This window comes from Mixophyes fleayi, chromosome 2 (genome assembly GCF_038048845.1).
Source record: "Mixophyes fleayi isolate aMixFle1 chromosome 2, aMixFle1.hap1, whole genome shotgun sequence".
NCBI classification, from domain to species: domain Eukaryota; kingdom Metazoa; phylum Chordata; class Amphibia; order Anura; family Limnodynastidae; genus Mixophyes; species Mixophyes fleayi.
The window spans coordinates 2085228-2099218 of record NC_134403.1 but is presented as its reverse complement, the minus strand read 5'-3'; the positions used below and the strand labels follow the sequence as shown (position 1 = coordinate 2099218).

Genomic DNA, 13991 nt, shown 5'->3' with positions numbered 1-13991 from the left:
AAACGTCTAACAAGAAATTAATATAAACACCTTTTAACTTAACTTTCGTCATCATATTAGAGTTTCCCATCATCCGGTTCATTGTACAGTTCTTAATCCTAACAGAGAGCATCGTGTTTGGGATAATTCCCACTGTCTGTTGAGGTGAGATGAGAACTCTGTATCCAGGGATAGACCGGTATCTACTTATAGGTCATAGGCTGGGTACACACCACAGTGTGATTATCCGGCCAGTCACACGACAATCGACCGCTCGACCCATATCGCATTAGTGAGTACTCTCCAATGATGAAAGATTATCGTTCCAAAGCTCATTGTATTGTGTGATTTTAAACTGAACTTAAAATCTTGTTCAATGATGGAGTGATGTCTTTCCAACTCTGCAGTGTGTATGTACTCAGGCCGGGCAGTGTCCATAGATCAGTGCTTACAGAATCCCCATCTTTGAAGAGCACAGATCTGAAGGTAGATCTGGTAAAACTTCAATAGTGTGTACACAAGAATCGGCTGCTGATCTGGACTTTATTTGTTTTTTAATTGTTGGTAAAATCGTTAATGATATCGAATTGGGAGACATTCTGTATAGTGTACCCAGCCATACACCCGGCAGGTTAACACACAGAGACCATGGGGAGAGGGCAGTTACAGTGTAAGGAGGGGCCATCTGGAGATAGGTGGTGAGGGGAACAGACCTGCAGTAATATGTTTTCCACACACCGTAAAATTCAAATATGCTAAAAACTAAAACTTACAATTCTGTTTTTATTCTTCTACAAAAGCAGCAAAAGAGAAAATGAAATGAAAACACAACACAAAAGACTGAAATAACATAACCAAGGTTTATTGTAACACCAGTATCACAATATCGCTACAATAAAAGAAACAGCTGCTTACAACTTAGAAAATAATAAACGCAGCATTATCATTGTGAGGTAAACAGAATATAAGGGAACATGTTTCTGTAACAGATCTTATATAATCCTTCACATCCAGCTCAGGACGTAGGGTGTGATAATATAGCTGGAGATATAGGATGTGCCAAGTTTGTGGTTCTCCTGTATACAGATAGACTGGGACTTGTCCAGTACATATTGGGGGACATTAATAAAGACTGGTGTACAGGTAACTATGCAAAGAAGGTGCTGAACATCAACCAATCAGAGGTTTGCTTCCGTTTTCAAAACTACATAGAAGAAAAAAAAACCCGATTGGTTGCTACGAGTTACAAAAATGCCCCCAATAATGTCATATTCCACACATCCGCTGTCTCATCGCTCGTTGCTTTCACCGTCTCACTGGTTAATGATAGAAATGAGAACAGGTGCGGCAGGAGCAAACCCTCAGATCTACCAGAGTAGCAGAGTTTAATACCTCTACCATGACAAGACGACCCCGATAATCAGGATACAGCTTATTATATCTTATAGCTTTTACTGAAGCCTAGAAAGTGTGTTACCCCTTAGTGTGATTACTTCCGGTAACAGTCCTTAATACCCTCACTTGTTGTCTCCCTCAATCTGGGGCACAGGAAGGCCACTCGTGACTCTCCAGGTCCAAGTCCCAACAGGCCAAGCATTGTAGTTCCCCAGGACCCGAGGGCCACAGGAAGAGAACAGGGGGTACGCGATTCTGATCCCATGGAAGTAAATGGGACGACACTAAGAAATGATCTACAGGAAGCACTATACAAATAACGATAGCAGCATCTGCGTCTTACAAAGTCTTTTTAGACCCTATAAATAGGAACCTGGAAAATAGAGGAATTCTTCTGAAACCACTGGTCCAGGAACCTACATTTAGCTCTGTCAACCCCAAACATTAAACATACAAAAGCCCAGGGCAGGAATCCTCTGCCTGGGCGTAGATTGTGCTATTGTGCGTATTTTATAAGCCTGTATATCGCGTTCACCTCAACGGATGAGTTTTCATTGTCAGCAGATGTGATATTATTAAGCAATAAATTAGACTGGTTGTCACAACATCCCACACTCACACTAGTACATCTGTGGTGTGGGGGGTACTCTGCAGTCCACGTAGTTACTTACAGGGACTGACGCCCTCTGGTGGACTCTGTCGATAATGCACAAAAGCCACAATAAAGAGGAATCGGATGCTGGGACCAGAACAACAGGATGAGATCCGCACATCCAATCATTGTCTGGCATTTCTACCTAAGTGCCGGAGCCTTTGTCGCTCCTAATGCTTTAGAAAATCTACCCAGCAGCAATGGGACATCGTCATCTGACAGTCTGCCCTCTGCTGGTGATTAATCATACCACACATGCTATGTACATTGCCATGGAAATGAATGCAGCCCCAGAGAGCTGGATATTGTACATGTAGTAAGCAGTCATGGTATCCTAGTGGTACGAACACCCAAAAACCAATACACAAAGGGCAGCTATTGGGACAGGGAAAGACAACAGCTGAAAGATGCTTTATAAGACAGTTCTATGTACCAGTGACAGAACAACTGGAGACAGAGTTTAAACCACCATCATGATAAAACTGTATTGCAAGGCACTGAGTAACAGCATCCGCTACTCAACAGCAGCCTTAAGAAGTCAAATAAAACACAATCATTCAATTACAGCCCAGACACGGGGCTCCGACTTCTAGAAAACAATATATAGAACTCACAGAGGGACAGACAACAAGAAGAAGTGCATTGAGAATCACATACAGTAGTGCAAATACAGGCAGCCTCGGACTGCAGATCAGTGCAACAAGTTTAAATCTAAACACATCAAGCAGCACAGGGTACTTCTGGCAGAGAGCAGAGCCGTGCGGAGCATTGTAACAAAGCTGAGTCTAGCTCCACTATGTAACATATAGGTTTCATGTACATTGTGTTCTAGGTAAGGACAGAAACACAACAGATATCGGATCTTGACAAAGGCTGGAGACTTGTATTATGTCTGATTGTTATATATAAATAGGAACATTAGACACCCTCAGTAATGCTGTGTGCAAAGAGGTGCGGGATTCAGACGTGAGATCACGGATGTAAGGGCTGGAGTCTACATACAACACATATAAAGTGCAGAGAAGTACGAAGAAAGAAATGTTATATGTTCAAATTTATAGTTATTTTAAGTTTTAAATCAAGGTTTTTTTTTTTTTGTTTGTTTTTTTTTATTCTGGCGCTTACTTATTTGGGATTCACCCGATCCCAAAACTCCACAGAACTGGTCCCAGCTCTGAGAATAGAACCAGGTGCACATTCAACAAACATTAACTCAATACTGACATTACAGCTCGTCATCACAACTACGTACAAACAGCTCATCTATCAAAGCAAAACTATGCACATCTCTGGGCCCTATACGTATCAATATTCATATGACGGGGGAGGCTGATTATTCTGTGCAGAGATATCAATGAAAACAGATTGGTCTCCGCAGACTGTTCCAGAGACAATGCGGCACCCGCACCGAACTGAATCTCGCCCAGAGAAACAAAAGGAGAGAGAGATACATAGAGAGTCATAGTCTCTGCAGAGGGAGACAGACACAGGTGGGAAGTGGGAACAAAATAAAAAAAAAACATCACTCGCATCAGGTTGTCTAAATACATAGACCCTCAATTGTCTACTCACACATCTAAATTACAAAATAAAACAGTTTGTTACAAGACTTTCTAATAATTCTGCTAGAAAGCCCGAGGCTGGACATACAGCGTACTGACCACTACATACTGTCAGCGGCTATATACAGCAATGAAAAGAAAAGCAAACTTATCCTCTCATAAAACAATGTCTGAGCAGGTCTGACGTAATGTAAATAGCGGGTTTCTTTACATGCTAATTTCATCCAAAAATAAAAATACCACTTTAGGTGAAATTAAGTGAATAAAATAAGTAAAATAAGTCTATTAATACATCCAACAGTCACAGACAGGAGGCCTCCTCCTGCTGGAAGACACAAGGTTGTCCAGGTTCCTCTCCCACTAATTGCACATATCCAGCTCGCAACAATTAGATGCATCGGAGAAAACGCAGAATCGCTGCACTGATGGGACACAGGGAAGTCACCTCCCTATTCTGTCTCCAGCTTAAACTACATTTTTAGTTAGCCGTTAACCATAACATAGAAAGGACTATGGCTCTACAACCTATATCCTAAAAGGGGTTAAACATACAGGTAACATCTAGGTCAGAACCAGTGTTTGCAGCAATTTCACCAACTCATATTGTATATGGATCGAATGATAAATCAAAAAGGTGAGTTTTACATTTTATAGCAAAAGTTTTTAATGGAGGTTTATAATGAGACAGCCAGCATGCAAAACTGCTATACTCACACGTGGTCACAAGATGGCGCTCTTAACACCTTACATGGAAGAGGATTACAGAGATGATCCTCTCTGGCTATAACCAGGGGTGGTGGACAACGCTTAGTGATCAGCAGGCCCTGAAACAGCCTTTTACCCCTATTCACAAACCAAGTGACACTTACCAGAATAAATTAGAGAACGTAAGGATTGTCCACAGGTTGTTTAACAAGATTAATGCCACAAGCACAATAGTACATTTATATAACTGGTATAGAAAAGTGTGTCTGACATCCTTCACCTGACCTGGGAAGTGTCATTAGAGCACTGGTACGTGTCTCAGGAGACAGACGGACTAACGCGAGGGTCGTCCGCTGTCCCCTCCGATATCTGCCATCAGCAGAGAATCAGCATAAGAGAGAAGTTGTACTGAGCAAGAATCTCAGAGCAGCATTACTAAAATAATGACAACAACATAATACTCACACTGCATCCAGATCACTACATCTAGCGGATCACCACTTACAACAAACACAAGTAAATAGTATACAAAATAATAAATTAACACAAACATCAAAAATAAACAAAAAAACATCTTAGAAGAAATGTTTGTAACTCAAGTTTTGAACTTATTTTGCTCATCACAGCTGTCGCCCCGGCACAATGCAGTTACTTTGTGGGAGGAGCCTATGAACACAGCAGGACCTAGCGGCATCGCCGAGGCACCTGGTCTAATGTACTGATGGGTGTAATGTCGGCCCTCGCTGTGTGTAGCCGAGGGTCCGCTATAAGACAGATCAGCGGGACCAGCAGACAACACAGAGGAACCGGTCAGCCACTCACAAACTTATTTGGTCAAAAGCAGACAAACAAGATACAAACATCAGGCGGATACGGATTAAGATATCCCTTTCAGAAGTGTAAGAACTCTGCAGTGATCAGTTTGACGATTGTCCATTTACTGCGGAATCCCACAATACACCTCGCAGCGGTGTAATCCGCGTTCACGTCGTGGAAACGCCCAGAAGCTGATTGTCTCGTTAACGCTCCACCAGCAGTTCGGAGGTGGAGTCCTTACAGAGCTCTCCAGATCAGCCCGTTCTTGCTGGGTTCCAGAAACTCCTCCACCAGCACCTGAATAACTTTCTTCAACTCTTCCTCTAGGAAGGATCGGTCGCTGGAGAGATGTAAGACACGGATTAATGCCCACACAGCGGGCCGCAGGGCAGGGGCCTTAGGGGCTGCGCTCACCTCTTTCCCGGTCTCCCGCACATCTCCGCGTAGTATTTGATCTTTGGTTCGGTCCCGCTGGCTCTCAAGGTGGCCACGCAGCCGTTCTGGAACGTGAACGTGATCATCTGGCTGTTCTTACTCACAGGAAGTAACTGGAAGAGATGGTTGAGCTGGTGAGAGTAGCACGGCCTGGAGGGAACGTGACCTACCTGGACTGAGATCACACCGACATACATGATGTGTAACACACGGGATTATTACACTGTCCAGAGAACGACATCTATATCTAGTCTAAATTATCTTGTCCATTGTCATTCAGCATTATATTACGCTGCAATACATAACTAATTACCACTGTACTGATGGATGTTCCTGAAGAGTATGTGGCATCTACATACAGTGGTGGCGGCTGTCTTGTGGGCTGAAACAATTCAGGAGAATTGTTCAGCAGAACTGGTTGAGACCACAAAACAGCTGCCCCCGCTGAGTGCAGGTGAAATAACACGTCTGTAGTCTACCTGGAAGGAGACGTACAGGAGTAACATTTACATATATGATAGCGTGTGTCATGTAGATGATTACACGGTTTATATAGCGTGTGTAAGGGACGCTCTTACGCTCCTCTTGTTCTGCTGGCTGCTGTCGTAGCCCATCGGGATGTCTCGCACATAGAGGACCCCGTACGCCCCACACGACTCTGGGTACTGCTTTGGGGCGTTATAGTTACGCAGCCGTTCGAATATCCTCTTGATGGTGATGGGCTCGTAGCACAGGAAATAGGAGGTTTTTGAAATGTGATAACCGTATCTGAAAGATGGCGACAATAAAACACGCTTAGAGGACACACGGAGAACACGCTCTGGATCCCTCTGTCCCAAGTATCATTATGTCTGGATGTATCAGGAAATAAAACTAAACTACCAGAGATGTCCTGATGGGGGCTGAGGCCTTCCAGCTACCTCGCACCCCCCCTCAGAAGCTTGTACCTCGTGCCCTCCAGAACATATCTAACATTTACATGCAGGAGAGATCAGCCAGAAACTGAGGCACGAGGCACCAAGTGGCGGATACCTTAGTTGACCTCCGGGAAGTAGTAAACCTGTAGCATATAGTTATACTGCAGAGAAGGAGCCTGTGTTATGATACCCTTGGGATAGGACACAGTTTAATCTACTCACGTCTCGTATATGTGGATGAGCTGCTGCTCCAGGGTCATATTGGTGCTGTCCAGATACGCTGCCATCTCTGCAACCACCACAGCTGCGCTGACCCCATCCTTGTCCAGCACGGCCGTACGGCACATGTAGCCTGGTCGGCACAAGATCAGTGTTTTATATAATCCATCTCAGTAACATCAGCTGAGAACGTTTAATGATATGAAACTACTTTCTTTACTGGATGTTAATTATTGGTTTATTCATCCAGTAATTTGGTAGTTTCAGGACATTTCCCTCTTTCCAATAGCAGATTACACCAACACCACCCCGGCCACTGACCTATAGATTCCTCAAACGCAAACAGGACAGTTTTTCCTTTATCCAGCAGAATCTTCACCCTGTTTCCGATCCATTTAAATCCCGGCAGAGTTTCCTGTAAGAGAAGAGGAAGCGTCTAATCCTCTGTCAGCCAATAAAGGACCAGCAGACCCTGATGTAATCACTCCTCCGTTCACCTTACAACATATTAACGCCTGCCCCTGCTGGGGTATTATTACTGCCAACAGCAATAGAGAGCTGGAGAGAGTGCCCATCCCTCGCTGTCATTATACCCTGCAATGGGGCACTTGCAGTCCTGGCTGCCCCTACCCTGAGGGTGGGCATTATAATCTGCTGCAGGATATAGTGTCATCACGCGCGGTCAGTGTACAGTCAGGGCAGTCCGCTCGCGGTCAGTGTACAGTCAGGGCAGTCAGTGTACAGTCAGGGCAGTCCGCACGCAGTCAGTGTACAGTCAGGGCAGTCCGCGCGCGGTCAGTGTACAGTCAGGGCAGTCCGCGCGCGGTCACCGTGCAGTCAGGGCAGTCCGCACGCAGTCAGTGTACAGTCAGGGCAGTCCGCTCGCGGTCAGTGTACAGTCAGGGCAGTCAGTGTACAGTCAGGGCAGTCCGCACGCAGTCAGTGTACAGTCAGGGCAGTCCGCGCGCGGTCAGTGTACAGTCAGGGCAGTCCGCGCGCGGTCACCGTGCAGTCAGGGCAGTCCGCACGCAGTCAGTGTACAGTCAGGGCAGTCCGCGCGCGGTCACCGTGCAGTCAGGGCAGTCCGCGCGCGGTCACCGTGCAGTCAGGGCAGTCCGCGCGCGGTCACCGTGCAGTCAGGGCAGTCCGCGCGCGGTCAGTGTACAGTCAGGGCAGTCCGCGCGCAGTCAGTGTACAGTCAGGGCAGTCCGCGCGCAGTCAGTGTACAGTCAGGGCAGTCCGCGCGCAGTCAGTGTACAGTCAGGGCAGTCCGCGCGCAGTCAGTGTACAGTCAGGGCAGTCCGCGCGCAGTCAGTGTACAGTCAGGGCAGTCCGCGCGCAGTCAGTGTACAGTCAGGGCAGTCCGCGCGCAGTCAGTGTACAGTCAGGGCAGTCCGCGCGCAGTCAGTGTACAGTCAGGGCAGTCCGCGCGCAGTCAGTGTACAGTCAGGGCAGTCCGCGCGCAGTCAGTGTACAGTCAGGGCAGTCCGCGCGCAGTCAGTGTACAGTCAGGGCAGTCCGCGCGCAGTCAGTGTACAGTCAGGGCAGTCCGCGCGCAGTCAGTGTACAGTCAGGGCAGTCCGCGCGCAGTCAGTGTACAGTCAGGGCAGTCCGCGCGCAGTCAGTGTACAGTCAGGGCAGTCCGCGCGCAGTCAGTGTACAGTCAGGGCAGTCCGCGCGCAGTCAGTGTACAGTCAGGGCAGTCCGCGCGCAGTCAGTGTACAGTCAGGGCAGTCCGCGCGCAGTCAGTGTACAGTCAGGGCAGTCCGCGCGCAGTCAGTGTACAGTCAGGGCAGTCCGCGCGCAGTCAGTGTACAGTCAGGGCAGTCCGCGCGCAGTCAGTGTACAGTCAGGGCAGTCCGCGCGCAGTCAGTGTACAGTCAGGGCAGTCCGCGCGCAGTCAGTGTACAGTCAGGGCAGTCCGCGCGCAGTCAGTGTACAGTCAGGGCAGTCCGCGCGCAGTCAGTGTACAGTCAGTGTACAGTCAGTGTACAGTCAGTGTACAGTCAGGGCAGTCCGCGCGCAGTCAGTGTAGTCAGTGTACAGTCAGTGTACAGTCAGGGCAGTCTGCACGCAGTCAGTGTACAGTCAGTGTACAGTCCGGGCAGTCACCGAGCAGTCAGTGTACAGTCCGGGCAGTCACCGTGCAGTCAGTGTACAGTCAGTGTGCAGTCAGTGTACAGTCAGGGCAGTCACCGAGCAGTCAGTGTACAGTCAGGGCAGTCACCGTGCAGTCAGTGTACAGTCAGTGTACAGTCAGGGCAGTCACCGAGCAGTCAGTGTACAGTCCGGGCAGTCACCGTGCAGTCAGTGTACAGTCAGTGTACAGTCCGGGCAGTCACCGAGCAGTCAGTGTACAGTCCGGGCAGTCACCGTGCAGTCAGTGTACAGTCAGGGCAGTCACCGTGCAGTCAGTGTACAGTCAGTGTACAGTCCGGGCAGTCTGCACGCAGTCAGTGTACAGTCAGTGTACAGTCAGTGTACAGTCAGTGTACAGTCCGGGCAGTCTGCACGCAGTCAGTGTACAGTCAGTGTGCAGTCAGTGTACAGTCAGGGCAGTCCGCACGCAGTCAGTGTACAGTCAGTGTACAGTCAGTGTACAGTCAGGGCAGTCTGCACGCAGTCAGTGTACAGTCAGTGTACAGTCAGTGTACAGTCAGGGCAGTCTGCACGCAGTCAGTGTACAGTCAGTGTACAGTCAGTGTACAGTCAGGGCAGTCTGCACGCAGTCAGTGTACAGTCAGTGTACAGTCAGTGTACAGTCAGGGCAGTCTGCACGCAGTCAGTGTACAGTCAGTGTACAGTCACCGAGCAGTCAGTGTACAGTCAGGGCAGTCCGCGCGCAGTCAGTGTACAGTCAGTGTACAGTCAGTGTACAGTCAGTGTACAGTCAGTGTACAGTCAGTGTACAGTCAGGGCAGTCCGCACGCAGTCAGTGTACAGTCAGTGTACAGTCAGTGTACAGTCAGTGTACAGTCAGGGCAGTCCGCACGCAGTCAGTGTACAGTCAGTGTACAGTCAGTGTACAGTCAGTGTACAGTCAGTGTACAGTCAGTGTACAGTCAGTGTACAGTCAGGGCAGTCCGCGCGCAGTCAGTGTACAGTCAGGGCAGTCCGCGCGCAGTCAGTGTACAGTCAGTGTGCAGTCAGTGTGCAGTCAGTGTGCAGTCAGTGTACAGTCAGTGTACAGTCAGGGCAGTCTGCACGCAGTCAGTGTACAGTCAGTGTACAGTCAGTGTACAGTCAGTGTACAGTCAGTGTACAGTCAGGGCAGTCCGCGCGCAGTCAGTGTACAGTCAGTGTACAGTCAGTGTACAGTCAGTGTACAGTCAGGGCAGTCCGCGCGCAGTCAGTGTACAGTCAGGGCAGTCCGCGCGCAGTCAGTGTACAGTCAGTGTGCAGTCAGTGTGCAGTCAGTGTGCAGTCAGTGTACAGTCAGTGTACAGTCAGGGCAGTCTGCACGCAGTCAGTGTACAGTCAGTGTACAGTCAGTGTACAGTCAGTGTACAGTCAGTGTACAGTCAGTGTACAGTCAGGGCAGTCCGCACGCAGTCAGTGTACAGTCAGTGTACAGTCAGTGTACAGTCAGGGCAGTCTGCACGCAGTCAGTGTACAGTCAGTGTACAGTCAGTGTACAGTCAGTGTACAGTCAGTGTACAGTCAGTGTACAGTCAGTGTACAGTCAGTGTACAGTAAGGCCGTGCCGAGCTCCAGTGCACACAGCAGTGTCTGATTCAAGCTCTGGGCATCTTAAAGGTACGAGATTTATCACCAGCTACAGGTCTGGTGTGAGTGCCGAGTGGTAGCGCTGTCGCCACGTGTAGAACATGTGTAACTGTAAACATATATTTTATGTACAGTAGATATTCACAACATCCAAATAAACGTATTTCATGGGGGAAAATGGAGATAAATGTTTTGGTGTTTTATGAATACATCATTAACAGGTGACATTAATAGAATAGTTCTTTCCTGTGCGTTCTGCTGGGATCAGATATTCCACATACGTACTGGACGTACCCTGCAGTGTCTGGTAGAGCAGAGTAGACCCCTACTCATCACCAGACGTATCTTCACATCCGCTTCTAGTTGCACATTAATTACGTGTGCCTTAATGAACCAGGCCCAGACAGCCGTGGGCTCTGACGGTCTCCTGGAGATTTCTCCAACAATCACTAGAAGTCTGGTGCCTGTAGCTAAATATGTTCAGATCTGATGAGCTTCCAAAACGTGCAGATTACAAGCAGCGCCCTCATATTATTACCAGGGATAGAACCAGTATTAGGTGCGCTGTGACCTACCTCCAGCTGGAAGCCTTCCCTGCTGGCGATCGCCCGCAGGATGGTGGAGGAGACCGCGGTGGCCAGCATGTAAACGTCCTGCACATCACATTTCACTCCCGATTTCTTCCAGCAAAAGAACATCCACCACCCCAGGAGGGCCGCCAGCTCGTTACCAGTAAACACCTTCCAGCGGCCGCTGCAAGACAACACAATTATACCCCCATCACAGACACAAACGGGCAATAAACATCCCGACACAGAACACATCTCCACTCGTGTAACAGGCGCTAATGTGTGCAGCCGGACACTGCAGGGATGTCTGGCGGTACATAGATTCCAATGGAATCACCCCCATTATGTCAGAAAAAGTAAAAATTAAAGGAGGGAAACGTCTGGGCTTGCTTACACCTGCACAGGGGAATAACAGGAGCTATACAGAGTACTCACCCCTTTACATCTTGGAATATATAAGACAGGAGAGCTCTGAGATTAATAAATCCTCTTATGTGAGACTGATAGGAATGAAGCCCCGCAGCAGGAGGCCGGATGAAAGGCTTCACAATGCACGGACAAGGATATCGCCTTCGGTACGTTTAGCCAGGCGGGAGAACGGGACATCTATTATTGGGGGGGCAAAAGGTGACGTTTGCCAAGAGGAAAAGAAAAGTGGACGAGGAATCAGAATCTGCTGGGTCCTTAGACAGGAATTCCTAACATCAGAGGAGATGGATCTGGTCTCTAATACCAGAGAGGAGAACTCACATGAGCTTTATCCCATTCAGGTCCAGACAGACCTGGAGGAGGTCCCTGGGCCTACTGGGGTAGGGGCAGCACAGGAAGCTCCATGCAGACCCGCTGGTAGGTGACCATCTGGGCCTGAAGAGAACTCAGCCGAGGCAGGTGACAGCCAGGCACTGCAAGTGGTTCAGACTGACAATGTTGTCTTGGTGGCCAAGACCATTGAGAGGATGGTGTCACCAAAAATACTGTTCTGGGTGGAAGAATACCCATGAGGACTTCCACTGAGGTGACCAGATAAGGACATTAAACATCAGTCCATGGAACAGAACAATATAGTCTTTCTGCCGCTCACCTCATGGGGGAACAGAAATGGAAGCTACTTACGTGTCTTGTATTTCGGCCACGGCTAGCCTGTCAGCATCTGGGTCTGTGGCCAGCACCACTCTAGCACCCTCTTTTTCCGCCAGTCTGAGCGACAGCTCCTAGGACAAGCAGAGGACATTACAGTCACCTCTGTACTGTATCACAATCTGTGTGATAATACAGGATCCCCAATAACAGGTCACAGCAAGATTCTATCTAATATAGGAGGCAGACTCCTCTAATTGCTGATCAGTAACACTATCTCCATCTTCCACAATCACTGGACATCTGAAGTCCGTGTTCTCTCCTGTGGACACCCAGAACCAGTCTCTCGCTCTGGACGTCTCTGATGAAGACAAACGTTCACCACAGAGCATAGGACACGTGTGGAAAGGTAACTATAGAAGAAACTATACAGCTGGAACATACAACAAATGTAACATATACAGTACTGTGTGGAAAGATGCTGCTAAGTCAGAATGCTTTCAAAAATAGAAGTGTTAATAGTTTATTTCTATCAATTAACAAAATGCAAAGTGAATAAAGAGAAATCTAAATCAGATCAATATTTGGTGTGACCACCATGTTCCCCGAAATCTGCAGCAATGCATCAATAGTACAATAACAAGTCTGCAGGCAACAGTGAAGCATGGTGGAGGGTCATTGGATGTTGAGGCTGAATTTCAGCAAAAGGAGTTGGGGATTTGGTCAGGATTAATGGTGACCTCAATGCTGATATATACAGGCAGGTATTTATCCATCATGTAATACCATCAGGGAGGCGTCTGATTGGCTCCAAATTTATTCTGCAGCAGGACAACGACCCCAAATATACAGCCAATGTCATTAAGAACTATCTTCAGCATAAAGATGAACAAGGAGTCCTGGAAGTGATGATATGGTCCCCACAGAGCCCTGATCTAAGCACAGAGTCAGTCTGGGATTACATGAAGAGACAGAAGGATATGAACAAGCTACATCCACAGAAGATCTGTGGTTAGTTCTCCAACCTCCCTGCCCAGTTCCTTCAAAAACTGTGTGCAAGTGTACCTAGAAGTGATGCATTGCTGCAAATTTCGGGGTACATGGTGGTCACAACAAATATTGATCCGATTCAGATTTCTCTTCACTCACTTTGTATTTTGTTAATTGTTAAAAATAAACTATTAACACTTCTAAATGTGAAGACATTCTTACTTTGAGGCATTTTTTTCACAGATGCCTAATACTTTTGCACAGTACTATCTGTATGTGTTTGTCTAATGTTTAGGTAACAGGTCCATCAGACAGACCCTCTGTAATTTGGAGGAGTTCAGGAGAGAGGTTCCCACTTACCAGCACACACTCTCCTTCCTCGGGGTTTGGACATTTCACAGTTGAAAAGTTGTGGTCTGGGTCTTTCTGTTCAGGGACTGGGATTGGTGGGTTAAATCCAAACACTTTGAAAGCAGATTGTACGTAGTCGTGCCCTACACCATGAAAGGACGTGTGAACAAACTTCAGTGAGGTCTTCTGGTTCAGTTCCCTGGAAATGAGACCGAACAGAAAGATCAATCACAAGGAACATGTAAGAGGTTCAATAACCGACCCGCCATAATCGGTACACACGGGCGCTATCACGGACACTCAGAAAACATCAGGCAGGGAAAACAACGTCATGATCTTCACACAAGATGGGTTTTTCCATATTTTCTATACACCTCTAATTACTCCAATATCCTAGACTGGTAGTTGTCTGTTTACAGTGAGAGAAGTATATGAGGTTATAGAGGAAAGGACTCAGCCAAGGTCCCATCCAACATGTCCAGGAACTTATACCAGGAGATACGTAGCTCCCACACCGGGGGGACCCTAATGTTGGTTCTACTAGTTGGAGGTAAATGGGGTTTATGGTCAAGTGTACAAAGGCTTTGTGTGAAGACAC

The 13991-nt window shown here is 47.7% G+C and overlaps 1 protein-coding gene across 1 annotated transcript in view; it reads right to left on the bottom strand.

The window, feature by feature from the left end:
* Positions 1-820: 820 nt before the first annotated feature.
* PGM2L1 (phosphoglucomutase 2 like 1) overlaps positions 821-13991 on the bottom strand; it is a 23041-nt gene continuing 9870 nt past the window's right edge. The window contains exons 7-14 of the mRNA XM_075199703.1: positions 13403-13592; positions 12089-12186; positions 10982-11159; positions 7002-7095; positions 6684-6813; positions 6123-6312; positions 5524-5657; positions 821-5449 (exon numbers count right to left, since the gene is read on the bottom strand). Of these exons, the coding sequence (XP_075055804.1) occupies positions 5347-5449; positions 5524-5657; positions 6123-6312; positions 6684-6813; positions 7002-7095; positions 10982-11159; positions 12089-12186; positions 13403-13592 (1117 nt within the window). The 3' untranslated portion in view covers positions 821-5346. The remainder of the gene's footprint in view (positions 5450-5523; positions 5658-6122; positions 6313-6683; positions 6814-7001; positions 7096-10981; positions 11160-12088; positions 12187-13402; positions 13593-13991) is intronic.